Below are 14,578 nucleotides of genomic sequence, written 5' to 3' on the forward strand. Positions count from 1 at the left end.
CTGGGAGCTGATGGGGAAAAGTCATCACAGTGTGGGCTGTGTGAATGCCAAGGAGTCAAGAAGGTGCCAGGATCATCCAAGATAGCATGAAATCCCTGTGGGTCAATGTATGGAGGTAGCAGAACTTCTCCAATCCTCCTTTGTGGGTACCAGACACACCAGGGAACCAGAGGCAGCCAGAGAAGGACACATGGACAGTTTCCTCCCCCTCCATGTTGCTGTGCTGGGCAGCAGGGCTGTCTTCTCCTTTACCAGAGCAGCTGCATAAAGTTTTCTGGTTCCTGGCCCACTTGGCAAGTTTGAGCCACTCCAAGCTGCTGCAGGGAGCAGAAGGGACTGTCAGCCCATGGCCTGAAGGCAGTAGAAGCAGCAGAGAGCCACTCAAGGACCTCATCCCTCAGGCATCCCAGAGGTATTTTGGGGAAGAAGGAGTCTTTATGAGCCACATTCCTCCTCCCTGGTGAAAGCAATCGAGGAACATCTGGGCTGTCACATAGTTTGGAGGAAACACCCTCTCCCTGAGTCACTGACACCAGCTCTTGGTGTCTTGGCTTCATCCTGCTGCCAAATGCTGCCTGAAATAACCAGGGGAGGAAAGCTATCACTCCCTGGAGCAGGAAGGTTGTGCTTCCAGGCTGAAGCCTCTGGGCAGGATCAGGCCCCGTGAGGGACCAGGTTTGCACTTGCATTGCCTGATCTCCATGTGACTTGCAAGGCTGGTGGCTGTGAGGAGCTTTCTTCCCAGCTTACAAGAGAGCAACAGAAAGTGCAGGGTCTCCTCCTGCTTTTCCTGGAGACTGGCAGTTGTGCATCTCACTCTTTGTGTAGAGGGCAACCACCCAACCTCTGTGTTGGTCTTCAGCCTCCCCAGTCCTCCCAACACCCCAGCCCTCTCCCACTATAAACAGAACTTTGGTGACTTCACTCCTCCATCCCTTCATCTCGAGTCTTCAGGGCAGTGTCTCCACCAGTGCTACTGTCCTCCAGCCAGGACCTGAGCCCAGTGTCTGGCCAAGTCCAGTACCCCTGCAACACTGATGTGGCCCCTGCATTGCTGCCCTGGCTTCCTCTTCCATCCCCTCAGTCCCTTCTCTCTCTTTTTTGGAATGTCACCACCCTTTACAGATGAACCTGCCCAATGGGGTTTGCTCACTCTTCTTTCCCTCCCTTTCCTGGGTGAACACAGCTCCCCCCACCTGGAAAACCACCCCCTTGTTAGCAAAGCTCAGCTCATCTGTCAGTAGTTGGCTTTGTGCTCTGACTGCCCCAGAGATGACTCTTGACCTGGGTGTCCCTGTTTGGAGGTGTTTTGTGGGGACAACACAACCGTGAGCCTTGGAACCACTGCCCTGGCTTCTCTGTAGCAGCATCCCTGGAGGCAGGCAAGCAGCTGGGGAAGAGGAGGAAACACTCTGTTAACCTGAGTTTGAGGGAGGTTAAAGAATTAGACCATAGGTTACAGAAACATCCTTAGTGGTGGGGTACAGCATCAATGGGGAGACACATGAGGGGATTTGGGGGGTCAGTGGGTGGCTGAGGTGGCAAGGGGGAGGTTGGGAAGCACTTAGCTGGAGGGGTGTTAGTGAAAGGGACAAGAGCCATGTCCCCAAAGAAAGGTGACCTGGCCCTGCTCAGTCCTGTGCCCCGCTGGGGGGGTCTGGGGGAGGGGGCAGGACCGTGTGCTGCAGTCCCATAGGAGGGGGTAGGGCCGTGCTGCTGAATGTGCAGGTCCCGGGTGGCTATTCCTGGCAGCCCCCGCCTGCACAGGCAGATTGGTTTGCAGGGAGGTGACAAGTGCCAGCCCAAGCCTATAAAAATCTCCCAGCCCCTGTTCTGGCTCAGTGACCTGGTTGCCCCCTCCCAGCACAGCCGTCCCCGGAGCACAGCCCGTCCATCCCGAGTGGAGACGCCTGGGCCAGAGCAGGGACCTCAGCTTCAGAGGCAGGATCCAGGGTCTGGAGGAGTGACTTTAGATTGGGAGCAGAGACCCCCAAAACAGAGAAGAGATCCCAGAGCAGAGACCTCCCTGAAGCATCCTCTTGCCTAAGCCCCCAGGCTTTGCAGCAATGACTGGCAAAAGCAAACCTCCTCCAGCCACAGACCCGGCTCCGGCTGCTCCGGAGAAAGAGCCGGTGCCAAACACAAAGGAGGAACCAGCCCCGGCCCCGGCTGCTGAAGATCCCCTGGCTCCTGAGCATCCCCCTGCCCCAGAGCAGCCCCCAGCCCCTGCAGATGAGCCCGTCCCCACGGCAGAAGCGGCTCCAGCCTCTGAGGAAGGTTCCTCGGCTCCCCCAGCTGAACCCCAAGCCCCAGCCTCTGAGCCTGAGAAACCAAAGGCAGGTGAGGATGAGACCAGACACTGATGTGGAGAGAGATGTGAGGCTGGGAGGGGGCGTGTGGGGGTGCCAGGGTGAAGGGATGGGGGACATGAAATCATCAGGGCTATTTTTGCAGTGGGGGACTGGGAGGATGGGGGAGCTGAAGACCAACACGGAGGTTGGGTGGTCGCCCTCCAACAGCCCCAGTACTTGAGAGCGTGTCCTCACCAGTGTGGGTTTGTTACAGAGCCACCCAGCTCCCCCTTGGCTTTGGCTGTGGAAGAAGTGAGTGAAAACTCAGTTACCCTGACCTGGAGAGCCCCGGAGCAGACAGGTCGCCCGGGCCTGGACGGATACGTGGTGGAGACCTGCAAAGATGGAAGTAGGCTTGGGCTCTCCTGCCCCTCGTGAGCATGGAGAGCTGGTGTGTTGCTGTGGGATGGAGCTGGGCAGAACCTGCCACTGTTTCCCCAGACACCATTCCCCTTTCTTTGCTCAAATGGGTCCATCTTAGATGGTCAATCATTGTTTCCATGGGGGACAGGGGCTTCTCATTGGCTTCAGATAGCAGTGATGTCACTAATGGGGGGCTACATGGGGTTTAATGTCACTGCCATGTTCAGTTAGAGAGTGGAGGAGAGACCAGCATACTCACTGAGGATGGGCTCTGCTGACCTTCAGCTCTGCAGAGCCCTGGGGTTGGGGTGGGGATGTCAGACCTCAGGAGGAGGAAGATTCCATTCTGCCATGTTTGCCCAAAATGAAATGCAGAAGGAATTGGGCATAAGGGGGGAGAATAAGGGAGGAGAGAATCTTGGGGAGCACAAGAGGGGCTGGCATGCATCAGGGCACGAGCCCAAGTGAGAAGGGGCTTGAGATGCCTGGGAGGAAGATGGCTGTGGTGGATGGAGGTGGGCTGGTGGGTGGCAACAGTTATCTGTGGTTCTCCAGTTGCATTGCTGGTTGGTGGAATGGGGTAGGTGGATGAGACATGTTTTGAGCACTGTCTTGAAGCCCTGCTCAGCTTTGGAGTGAGTGTGAATGACCTGTGTGGCTGGGGGGACTTGCAATAGGAGTCTGGGGCTTGTGGTCTTGGGTGTTTGCATGAGACTGGAGTGGTTTGGGAGATTCAGATGGTCCCTGGGCTATGACCCATGTCTATTTAGCTTGTGGCAGGCATGGTCAATACACACTTGGCTGTGGAAAGCTCTCATCACTGGTCTGGGGGTTGGGGAGGTAACCAGGGCTGGATGAGGTGCATGAGGAGACCCTTTCATGGGACAAGGAAAGATGCAGCCATTCCTGGAGGGTGCTGGCTGACAGCCACCCAAAGGCCACAGCTTTGGATGCTCTCCCAGCTTCCTTTGGCCTTAGGTGAGTGACAGAAGAGGTCTAGTCATTCAATGATAATCACATGGGCTCTGTGACTGCTGTATTTGGGCTGGCACAAGACCCTAGTTAGGTAGAATAGGGAGGGATTTGGGTGAGGGCTGGGTTGAGTAGTGCCAGGGGTGAAAGGAAAGAGGAACTGGTGAGATTTGGCCAGTCTGAGAGTACTGACAGGAAAACCTTGGTTTGAAGATGCACATGGTAGCTTAGCAAGCCCTGGCACATGTGGGTTGCTCTAGTTGCCCAGCCTGGCAGCCCCAGTGCTTTGGTGACTGGGACAGTCTGTTTTCTATCTGAGAAGCCTCTGAAGAGGTTTGGCACACTGCAGGACCACGTTAGCTGGCTCATGTGAGAGGGCTTCTGCACCTGGGCTGTGGGGTGAGTTTGAGATGCCCCTTCCAAGCAGCAAAAACAGTTGGAGAGATCTAGCTGGAGAGGTGATGAGCTGACCTTGCCCCTTGGTGCTGGGGAACATGGGGAGCCCCAGCAAGCTCCCCTGTGGCAGTAAGAGGAGCAGACAGACTGCCAGGGCGGTCAAAGGGTCTTAACTACTTCCAGAAATGTACCTGGAAGGTCAGCAGGGACCATGTGTGCTGGCCTAATGACTTTCCTTACTTGCAAATAGCCTCCTGCTCAACAATTGAGCTTCTGCCAGCATTTCATACCCCATTCTCCTTGGCAGGATGGGGTAGGCAACCTCCCCTCCAAGATGCCTTTCTCTGCTGGTGCCCCAAAGCCTTCTGCTTTTGCAAGGAAGGGTTTCATGGCTCTGGGTTTCATCCCCTGTGCCTTGATCCTGCTCTTTGTGTATGTATGTGTGTGTGTGGGGGTGTCTGTGTGTCCACTGCACGCCTGAAGTGCTCTGCTGGGTTCATCACAGGCACAGACTGGACAGCTGCGAACCAGGAGCCTTTTCTTTCCACTCGCTACACAATCCAAGGGCTGAGCTCCGGTGACAAGGTCCATGTAAGGGTGAAGGCTGTCAGTGCCAGTGGGGTCAGTGTCCCAGCTACCCTGGAGCAGCCAGTCCTCATCAGAGAGATCCTCCGTAAGTACAGCTCCTGTGTGTCAGCAGGAGCCACAGCCCATCCCTGCAGCCAGGGCAGCCTCTCCCCTCTCCCAAGTTGCCAGCCAGCCTTGGGGTGAGATGTCATTCTCAGTAACTGCAGCCAGTTCCCTCTGGATGGGATGGAGGAGCTCCCTGACCTCGAGACACTGATCATGCAGATGGCAAAGCCCTGGGGGTGGAGGACTCAGAAGTCATGGCAAGGGCTCAGGACCAGCCTCACATTCAGCAAATCTCTCCTTGGCCATGGTTCATCTCTAACATCCCATCACACACACACACACACACACACACATTGGACAGCTTTGTTTATTTAGCTGAGGGAAAGTCAAGGGCTGGTAGCCCAGAGCATGGGAACTTCAATCCTGCTGAACTCACTAATGAATGAGCTGCTCCCATGCTTGGCAGGACTCGCATTCCTGCCGGGGTGCTGCGAGTGCTGGGGCTGATGTGTGGCTGCAAAGCTGCTTTTCCCTGAGCAGACAGCAAATACAGGCTTGTTTTCCCTTTGCAAAGAGCTACTGAAGTGCCCAAGGATTGTTCATGAGCATTTCTCCTGTTACTCAAAGAACACATTGGGTTTTTCAGCTGCTTCCAAAGAGTGATGATGGCAGGAAAAGTGATTCCAGTTAAAAGTTACCCCATTCCATCAGCTTTTCTTAGCTAAAGGCTTGGATAAGGCTGTGAGCAGCTGGAAAGGGTCCTGCAGGGTTCTGGCCCCTCAGTCTGCTTGACCATGGCTCAGTGGCTGGTGCCTGCTGCCACATTCACCTCCAGATCTCGAAGGCATCCCACTATACCTTGTACTGGGGAGAGTGAGACTCAGGGGGCTGGCGTGAGATGCCAAACACACAGCTTGTGTTTCCCACTTCTGTTTAAACCCACCAGTTTAACCCCCTTGTCCCTGCTGCCTGAGCCCTGTCCCAGCCACGTAGCTGGCTGAGAGGTGTAAAACCCAAGGAGCCGACAGCCCCACACACAACTTGCTCTTGCTCCACACCAGGGGGTTTCTTTTTCTCCTCTCCTTTTTTTTGCTGACTGAAGCTCCTCAGCAGCAGACAGCACTTGCTTGTTTTGCCATTGCATTTGAAGCACAGCCCCCTGCACACTGCCTGGCTTTGCTGAGAAAGCAGTCAGCCCTGGGTGTCCCTCTGCCTTCCCGTGCCCCCAGAGGCACTGCTGTGGCTGGTACCTTCTGCTCTTCACATTTCCTTCGGGGCTGCATTTTGTGCCTCTCACCAGTTCATTTTTAGCATCAGAGGGGATTTTAAATAGCAGCAATCCAGACAGCAGGGAGTTTAAAAACAGGTGGGACAAGTGGGTTTGGGAAGTGGAGAGAAAGAGAGAGATGAGGAGAAACCAGATGAAGATTCGGTGTGGGAGCTGCATTTTGCAGGGAGCTGGGGCAGGGAAAATGCCTCCTCCTCCTCTTCCTCCCCCCATGTCAGCACATCACCTGGGCCACTGACCTCAGCCAGCCCTTCCCCAGCCGAGTGAGCTGGGGAAAACACCCCTGAATTACCATTCCTCCCCCCAGGTCAGGTTTCTGTGCCCCTGTGAGACGGATGAGCATGGCTGTGTGGATCCCTGGGGTGGATAACACAGAGCAGGGAGCGCCTCAGCTGTCGGTGGGGCCATCTGGGACTGCTGGGCATCTCCCTGCCCTTCCAAGCCCACCACCAGCGTTTGCTGCTCACAGCTGTTTCGCCATCTCTCAGGCCCAGTTTAATTCTGGCCTCGCCCCCTTCCCAGAGATAAGCTGCAGCACGTTTAACCCGAGCAGAGACACGCAGCTCTTTTTACGAGGGGCTCACGTAAACCCGATGCCTCTCCAGCAGGATCACGGAGCAGCCCTGAGCTGGTAGAGTTACACAGCTGCTATTTTTCACCCTGGGAAGGAGACACACGCTCCCTCAGCATTCCCAGTGGGTTTTTTTGCTTGTCTTTGTTATGTTCCCTTGGGGACATTAGCCTGGGGCTTTCACAGCTCTGCTGTGAGTAACCAGGCACCTCCTTGGGCTCCTCATCTGGCAAGCCTTGCTCTTGCTGGAAGTTGGGTTGTGTGCCTCAGCTTTCTGAGCTGGGGCAGAAGTTATTTCCTAACTGGGAGATGCTGTCCCCTGCCTTGCTGTGTCTGTCTGTGCCTCTGCTGGTTGAGCCCATGCTGGTCTCCACGGCCTGGTTATAATGAAGGGGGTGGATGATCCATCAGGGTGGTGCTGTTGAGCTGGTGACCTGATATCTCACGGATGGAGATAGGTGCAGGCAATGGGATGGGCTGCCACAGCCCTGCAGGGAAGCAAACATTGCCCAGGAGATGGGAGGGAAGAGGTGGCTGTGTTTCTGGGTGGGTTTTCTTAATGGCCAAGCAGGGGGATGTGTGGGGTGGGTCAGCCAGTTGGGAGCTGTGATTCCCTTGGCCCCACAAGGTGCTTTTCTGGTCCCCAGAGCTCCCGAAGATCCGCATGCCCCGTCACCTGCGGCAGATGTACGTCAGGCGTGTTGGGGATGCCGTGAACATAATGATCCCTTTCCAGGTAGGTGGGTGACTGGGGATTTGGTCCTCCAGGATTTTTCGCTGCAGGTTAGCTTCTGCAGTGACTTTTCATGACGTGCCTGGGGCCAGCTGTGGCCTGGCTTGGCACTAGTGGGCTGAGACAGAGGTCCTCTCCTTCACTGATCTGTCACACGCTGCCTGGGGCATTGCTGCCGTGGCATCTGGGATGGAGAAACCAGCCCTGAAACATGCTGGCCAAGCAAGGGGAAGTGAGAGCAACTGCCCCTGAGATGTGGGACATGTGTGTGCCACGTCTCATCAGCAGTTAGGAGTCTGCACCGACCGTGCTCCAGGCGTGAATTGACCCTGGATGCTGAATTCAGTCTTGGGCCAGGTCTCAGTGCCTGGGCAGCAAGAGTACAGCTCTGTCTGCATTGCCTTGGGCAAGTAAAGCTGAGCTTGCTCCACGAGGACTTTGAGGGACCACCACCATGTTGCAGCCTCATCCCTGCAGCCCGCTGGCTCCCCACAAGTGCGACTGGCATCGATCAGCTGCAGTTTCTTCCCTGGGGGCTGCTGGAAGGGACGAGGCCACATCCAGGCTTTTCCCACCCATCCTTCCCAGTGGGACCCGTTGGGGCATTCAAGCCTCTCCTAACCTACCTGTGTAGGGAAAGCCACGGCCAGAGGTGACGTGGACCAAGGGTGGGCAGCCCCTGGACAGCAGCCGCGTCAACATCCGCACCACGGACAAGGACACGGTCTTCTTCATCCGCGAGGCACAGCGCCAAGACTCGGGCACCTACGAGCTGGCCGTGAGGATCAACGGGGCAGAGGACAAGGCCACGCTGGACATCCGCGTGATTGGTGAGGTGGGACCCTGCGGGGTCACCCTGGGGCTCCTCCCTGCCCCCTCGGTTGGGAAACACCTCTTGGAGGGATGGCACAGGGTCAGCGATGAGGGGAGTGAGTGTGGCGTCCCTCTCCCAGTGGGGTGTTCTCCAGGATGCTGGAGGTGATCTCCTGTGGTTGGGGATGCAGGGTTCCTGCCAGCCCATGCCCAGCACAGCTCCTCATCTCCCGTGTGCACAGGATGTGTGGGGAGGGGATGGAGACGCCACCCTGTGAGGGTTTGTGTTTGCAGAGCCGCCGGGCCCACCCCAGAACCTGAAGCTGGTGGATGTGTGGGGCTTTAACGTGGCCCTGGAGTGGACTCCACCAGCAGACAATGGGAACTCTGACATCAAGGGCTACACGGTGCAGAAGTCAGACAAGAAGAGTGGGGTGAGTCTGAACACCCCTGGGCCCCTGGGTTGGTTATGGAATTGCTGGAAGAGACCTTTAAGCTCATGGAGTGCAGCCTCTGTCCCAGCCCTATAAACCACCAGCCATTTCCCACAGTGCAACACCTGCAGGGATGGGGACTCCAGCACCTCCCTGGGCAGCCCCTTGCAATCACAGCATCGTGCCCTATGCCCTGGTGCTGGGGATGCCACGATGGGAGAGGGGGAGCTGCACACCCCCATCTACCCCCATGCCTTCTCCATCCTTTGGACACTCTGCCTTTCATGGAATCAGAGAATCATTTGGGTTGGAAAAGCTCTTTAAGCTGAGGGAATCCCAGCCCTGCACTCACCCTGCCCAGCCCAGCACTGACCCCTCAGCACCTCAGCCCCAGGGCTTTGGGATCCCTCCAGGGCTGGGCACTCCCCCAGCTCCCTGGGCAGCCTGGCACAGGGACTCACAACGTCTATGTTCCTGCTTAGGTCACACTAACCACCATCCTCAGCACTCCTTTTGTGTTTTTGCCCCCCTCTAGAAGTGGTTCACGGCCCTGGAGCGCTGCAGCCGCACCAGCTGCACCATCTCCGACCTCATCATCGGCAACAGCTACTCGTTCCGCGTGTTTGCAGAGAACGCCTGTGGGCTGAGCGAGAGCGCCGCCCTGGCCCCCGCCGTGGCTCACATCGAGAAGACAAGTGGGGGCCAGGCCCTGGCGTGATGAGTTGGGGGTGGTGCTGGTGGGCAAGAGTTGGGCTTCTTCAGCCTGTGGTGGTGCTGCTGGGCTGGTCACAGCGATGGGAAGTGTAGGGGTGAGGCTGTGCAGGTCCTGATGGCTCCTTCTATGCTCCCGTTGGGGAAGGTTTGGTGCCTTGGAGGGATCAAGGCATGGACATTCCTGGGGTGAGACCAAAGCAGGAGCAACCTTGGCTTTGGCCTCCCAACTCAGAGCCAGCAGAGGAGGAGACCCCTGAGGTGATCCATTGCAAGGCCAAATCTCCAAGCCACTATACCTCAGCCTCTGTCTCCCTCTGTCTCTTTCCATCCTGGTAGCACACAGTGACTTGGGGTCTCTGCCACCTGCAGAGCTGAGCTCCAGCTCCTGTTTTCTGTGCCTTGAATCCTGGGGATGGAGCAGGAGCTCCAGAGAGGTGCCTGGTGTGGATCTAACGTGCTGCCCATAGCGTGCACCCCGGTGCTGGTTTGCAGACTGGCATCCCCCGTCCCCTGCAGGGACTGGGCACTAATGTGGCATGCTCAGATGAGAAGGGATTTACAGGCAGGGCTGGTGTGAGTTGAAGGCCAGGTCCTTGGGTCAGGCTGGATGCTGTCTGCCTTGTTACATGAGGGAGCAGAAGTATTTTGGGGTACCTTGGGCTGAAGTGACCATGTGCTGGTCAGCCCAGGAACCTGAGCTCTGCCTCAACCTGGAATGGATTCTCTTCTTAGAAACTTCCTACCAGCCAGAGAAGATCCCTCAAAGGGACATGATGGAGCCTCCAAAGTTCACCCAGCCCCTGCCAGACCGAACCACCACCCGGGGCTACAGCACACACCTCTTCTGCTGTGTCAGGGGCTTCCCCCAGGTCAGTGGTCCCTCCGTGGCCAGCGTTGCCTCTGCGTGTGGGCAGCCACCAGTGGGGTTTCTGCAAGGTGGCTGGAGGTGTTGGGAGATATTGGGTCATATTGGATTAGGGATGGGTGAGGTGAAGAGGCTGCAGCTGCCCTCTGAGTCAAACTGGGGCAAGGTTGGGGTTTTCCTGCATGGAAGTGGGAGACTGGTGTTGAAGCATGTCCTCTTTCCCTCTGCACTAGGAGAGGAGGTGTGGAGCAGGGCTTAGGGCTCAGGAATGGGACATGTAGCTCTTCAAACTACTGCTGACTGAACCCCTCTGTGGCCACCAGATTCAGGCAGGGCCAAGGCAAAGGCAGAGGGAGGTGGCTGCATTTTGGGGCCAGTTGGATTTCTCTCTTTTTTTAATCCCCCCTTTAAACAAAGACACAAATGCTCTGCCTTGCAGCCCAAAATCATCTGGATGAAAAATCAGATGGAGATACGAGAAGACCCCAAATACATCGCGATGACCGAGAACGGCGTCTGCTCCCTGGAGATCCGCAAGCCCAGCCCTTTTGATGGGGGCATCTACACCTGCAAAGCTGTGAACCCCTTGGGGGAAGCCTCAGTAGACTGCAGGCTGGATGTCAAAGGTAAAACTGGACAAGGAGACAGAGGAGCAGGTCTCCCTGCCTGCCTTTTCCTCTTCTCACTCTCACTGTGGTGTGCTTTGCCCTGTTTTTGGTTGCTCCTGGTGACTGGGGGACACTGGGCAGCCCTGTAGAGCTGGAGCTTTGGGCTCTTTGGGTTTGTGGTCTTGAAGCCCCTTGAAGTCATCTTTGTGGAGTAATTTTGATTGGAAAAGACCTTTAAGGTCATCCAGTCCATCCACTAACCTAACACTGCCAAGCCAACCATGTCCCTCAGCATCGCTTCTAAATCTCCACAGGGATGGTGAATCTCCACAGTCATGGCCAGAAAGTGGGGGAAGGAACCAGAAAGCGCAGGGCCAAAGGACCAGAGGTGCTGGTGGAGGCTGGGACAGTCACCTGCTCCTAAATGCATCTACCAGCACTTGTGTCCCAAGCCACCCAGAGCCGTGTGTGGGGGGGCTGTGCTGAACCCCTTCCCCTCACACCTGGGTCGTTCTGATTTATGTCTCAGGATCCTGCCCAGACTTTCCAGCTCACATTTCCCTGCCTCAGCAGAGCACTGAGCCCAGCCCTTGCACGGAGGTGCCCTGCTTTGCTCCCCACAGACACGCTGCAGCTCACCTCAGCACGCAGGAGGAGCACACTCACGCTCCTCCAGCAGCTGCGTGTCCTTAGACACATGCCATTTTTATTAGTTCTCCTCTTGTGACTTCCCAGCACACTCTTGCCCCAAGACACGCTCTGCCCTACTTCCCACGTAGGCAGAGCTCCAATCTGGCAGGTGCCCAGTGCCCTTGATCCCTGCTGATGCTCCCAGGCTGCTGGCGTGGCACAAGCTTGGTGCTTGGCTCTGTGACAGCTGGTGCCAGGGCTTCCAGCCAGTGTGGAGAGCACTGACCCAGCCAGCCCTGGCCAACACTGCCCTGCAGGCAGAGCTGTCAGTGCAGGCAGCACAGGGAAGTCAGCCAAGGAGGGATGAGTTTGTCAGTGTAGTCAGCCAGGAGGATGAGCTGCTTGGTGAAGTCGAGCAGGAGGATGAGCATGTTGTAGTGCTGGGGACACAAAGCAACGGGGAGACACCCAAGCTGGGATCTCGAGGGCAAGCTGGCAGGAGCAGGCAGTGATGGGGGGGGTGTGATTGCTCACAGCACGTGGGCACAGGGAGGGGGTGTGTAGGTGCATGTTGGTGTGTGCACATGAATGGGTTGGTGATGTCCTGGCTCAGTCTTGGAAGTCAAAAGAGGAATAAGATGAGGAGAGTTCAGGGCCTTTGCATCTCCTGTGCTCTCTCCTGCAGTGCCCAAGTGAGGACAGATCAGGAAGCAAGGCAAAGAGTAAGGTAGGTCTGGGTTGGGGCTGCAGGATGGAGGGAGGGTGGGTTGAGTGTCTTGGATTAGCCCTTGGCACCTGCTGATGGAGCCTCAGCTTGGGTCTCCCTCATCCCATGGCTGGAAATGCACTGGAGGGGTGGGATGCTGCAGAGCCTCAGACAAAGCCCCTTTGCAAAGTGAAGGGAGGGCTCTGTAAATGTGGCCAGGAGGTGACTGGAATCCCTGGCAGATGCATGGGCAGGACCCCAGTTTGCAGGCAGAGGGCTGGGCACCAGGGGTTAGGTGTGCATGAGAGGCAGGGACTGGAGGCAGGTACAAAGGGCTTCAAAATGGGTAGGAAAGCAGTTAAAGGGTTGCATCTAAGTTTTATAGGGTAGGGGAGAGTGGAAGAGCTGGGCTGGGTCTACCTGGCATTAGAGCCATGGCTGGGATGTGTCTGGTCTCCCATCTCATCCTGGAGCACCGGTCTCGTGGCAGCATTGCCCTCACAGGACTCACATCTCCTTCCTTTACCCCAGGTGGCTGCTGCAGCTGCTCTGCATGGTCATGGTCATGGTCCTGGCCATAGTCTCTGCTGCCTACTGGCCTGTGCCCTCCCTGGCAGTGCCCTGGGGGGACCCTGCACCTCAGCCTGCTGTGCCACAGCATGGTCCTCTCTGAATGTGTCCTTAGCTGTGACAATAAAACAAACCCAATCTGATGGGCTTTGGTCTTAATAAAAACCCCCCAAACCACTCTGGTCTGTTTGTTGTGGGGCTGGCTTGAGAGAGGGCAGAGGTTCATGTAACACCCCACTGAAGCATGGGTGCTTGGAAGGAGCAGCTGTATGGAACACAAATGAAGATGAACCAGAGGCCAACACCACGAGGGGGAGCATGGGGAAAATTTCCTTTTGGAGCTGGGAGAGAGATTCTGGCTGGGGGGAAAAAAATTGCAACATCAAAGCTGTGGCATGTTGATGCTTCTTTGTCAAAGCACTAATTCTTTAGCCATGTCAGTGATGCAATGATCCAGCCACAGCTGCCACCAGCATCCCTTCCCCATGGCAAGAGATGGCAGGGGCAGGACGTGCAAATCCATCACCTGGAGGAGGAGGAATTGGGCTGTTAGCTACTGAGAGCTGCTGGGCAGAGATGGCTCGTTACTTGCAGCTCTGAGACAGCTCAGGTCAGGTGCTGTTTATTAACAGGGAGCCCAGACAGACCCATCAAGTTGATGAAGCTCATTGTTAAGCAGGGTCAGAGGGGTTATGGGCCTCTTCCACCAGCACAGCCTCAGCTTGGCCTCTCAGATGCCTTCCAGCTTGGCCATGGGGCCAGCCCCAGATCCTGCCCTGAGAAAGGCATATCCTGGCAGGTCCTGGAACTGCAAACCCAGCCTGGGCATCCACAGAGCCCAGCCTGCCCCTGGAGAGCAAAGCCAGGTAACCCCTTCTGCCACACCTCCTCTGCTTTGTCTGTCCCCAGTCACCCCCTCTCCCTGCCCCACGGGGTGTTGCTGTTTGCAGCTCAGCACTGCCCACATCACACTTTCCACCATCAGAGGGCACAGTTGGATTAATCTTTCTCTCAGCTGGTGGCTGGGCTGGTTCCTGGGGGTGGTTGGGGTTAGAGGTGATGCTGTTGCTGGAAGCTGCAGTTCTTAGAGCAGATCTTCCCCTGACATGCTCACACCTGGCCCTGGACACTGATGGGGATGTCCTGACCTCCTTGATGTCCTTGGCATGTGGCTTTGGCCAGTGTGAGCTCTGAGGGACAGGAGCTGGGAACAGGCTGTGCTAGCCAGGGGTTTCCTAACACAGAGCAGAAACAGCATCCCCAGGACTGAGCCATGCTGCACACTGTGCCCTTTCCAAACCCTTAGTGCACTCCTAAAGGGCAAATACTGTGTCTGTAACCCCCTCCCAGGGCACTGGGGTAGGTGACAGCACCCACTTTTAGTGAGCTGTCCCTAGGAAAGGTCCAGAGAGAGAGTGGAGTGGAAAAACCCACTGGGTGAGGTTTTTTCTGGAAGCAATCCTTCACATGCCTTGTAATTTATGAGCATCCCAGTCATCAGAGTTCTGGGCACCTCAGTAAGGATCAAGCAGAGGCATCAGTTCCAGGAAAGGAGCCTTTTGCAGAAACAAGATGCAAATGGGAATCAGACCTGTGCTCAGTAAACAGCCTTAACCTGAGGCAAAGGGGCTGTGGGCACAGGGGCAGCAGGGTCCTGGCTGCACCAGCCTGGGGTTGCAGCACCCTCAGCACTACTGAGAAAAAGGATTTAAGGTTCTTCACCTCGAGGAGACTGGGAGGATGGATGTTCAGAGCCCCTCTGTGGCAATGGGGGGAAGGATTCACTTCTGTCTGTGTCATTGCTCTTCAGCTCCACTCCTGCTCTGCCCAGTGTGGTCTGAGCTTGGATGAGATACTGAGATCCTTGATAAAGGTGGGAGGCTGAGCCTCTCCTCTCCTCTCCTCTCCTCTCCTCTCCTCTCCTCTCCTCT

The 14,578-nt window shown here is 56.4% G+C and overlaps 1 protein-coding gene across 1 annotated transcript; it reads left to right on the forward strand.

Annotated features, from left to right (window-relative positions):
- Positions 1-2,066: 2,066 nt before the first annotated feature.
- Positions 2,067-11,165, forward strand: MYBPH (myosin binding protein H). Its single transcript, XM_062013888.1, has 10 exons — positions 2,067-2,340; positions 2,566-2,700; positions 4,588-4,755; positions 7,222-7,310; positions 7,942-8,137; positions 8,415-8,554; positions 9,090-9,249; positions 10,001-10,137; positions 10,573-10,759; positions 11,056-11,165. The coding sequence occupies exons 1-10, from the start codon at positions 2,067-2,069 to the stop codon at positions 11,163-11,165; spliced, it is 1,596 nt and encodes a 531-aa protein (XP_061869872.1).
- The last annotated feature ends 3,413 nt before the right edge of the window (positions 11,166-14,578 follow it).

Source organism: Colius striatus, chromosome 22 (assembly GCF_028858725.1).
Source record: "Colius striatus isolate bColStr4 chromosome 22, bColStr4.1.hap1, whole genome shotgun sequence".
Classification (NCBI taxonomy): Eukaryota; Metazoa; Chordata; class Aves; order Coliiformes; family Coliidae; genus Colius; species Colius striatus.

Coding starts and splice junctions, on each gene's coding strand:
- MYBPH (XM_062013888.1), top strand. CDS start 2,067: ATGACTGGCAAAAGCAAACCTCCTCCAGCCACAGACCCGGCTCCGGCT. Junction 2,701..4,587: donor GGAGACCTGCAAAGATGGAA/GTAGGCTTGGGC, acceptor GGTTCATCACAG/GCACAGACTGGACAGCTGCG. Junction 8,138..8,414: donor GCTGGACATCCGCGTGATTG/GTGAGGTGGGAC, acceptor TTGTGTTTGCAG/AGCCGCCGGGCCCACCCCAG.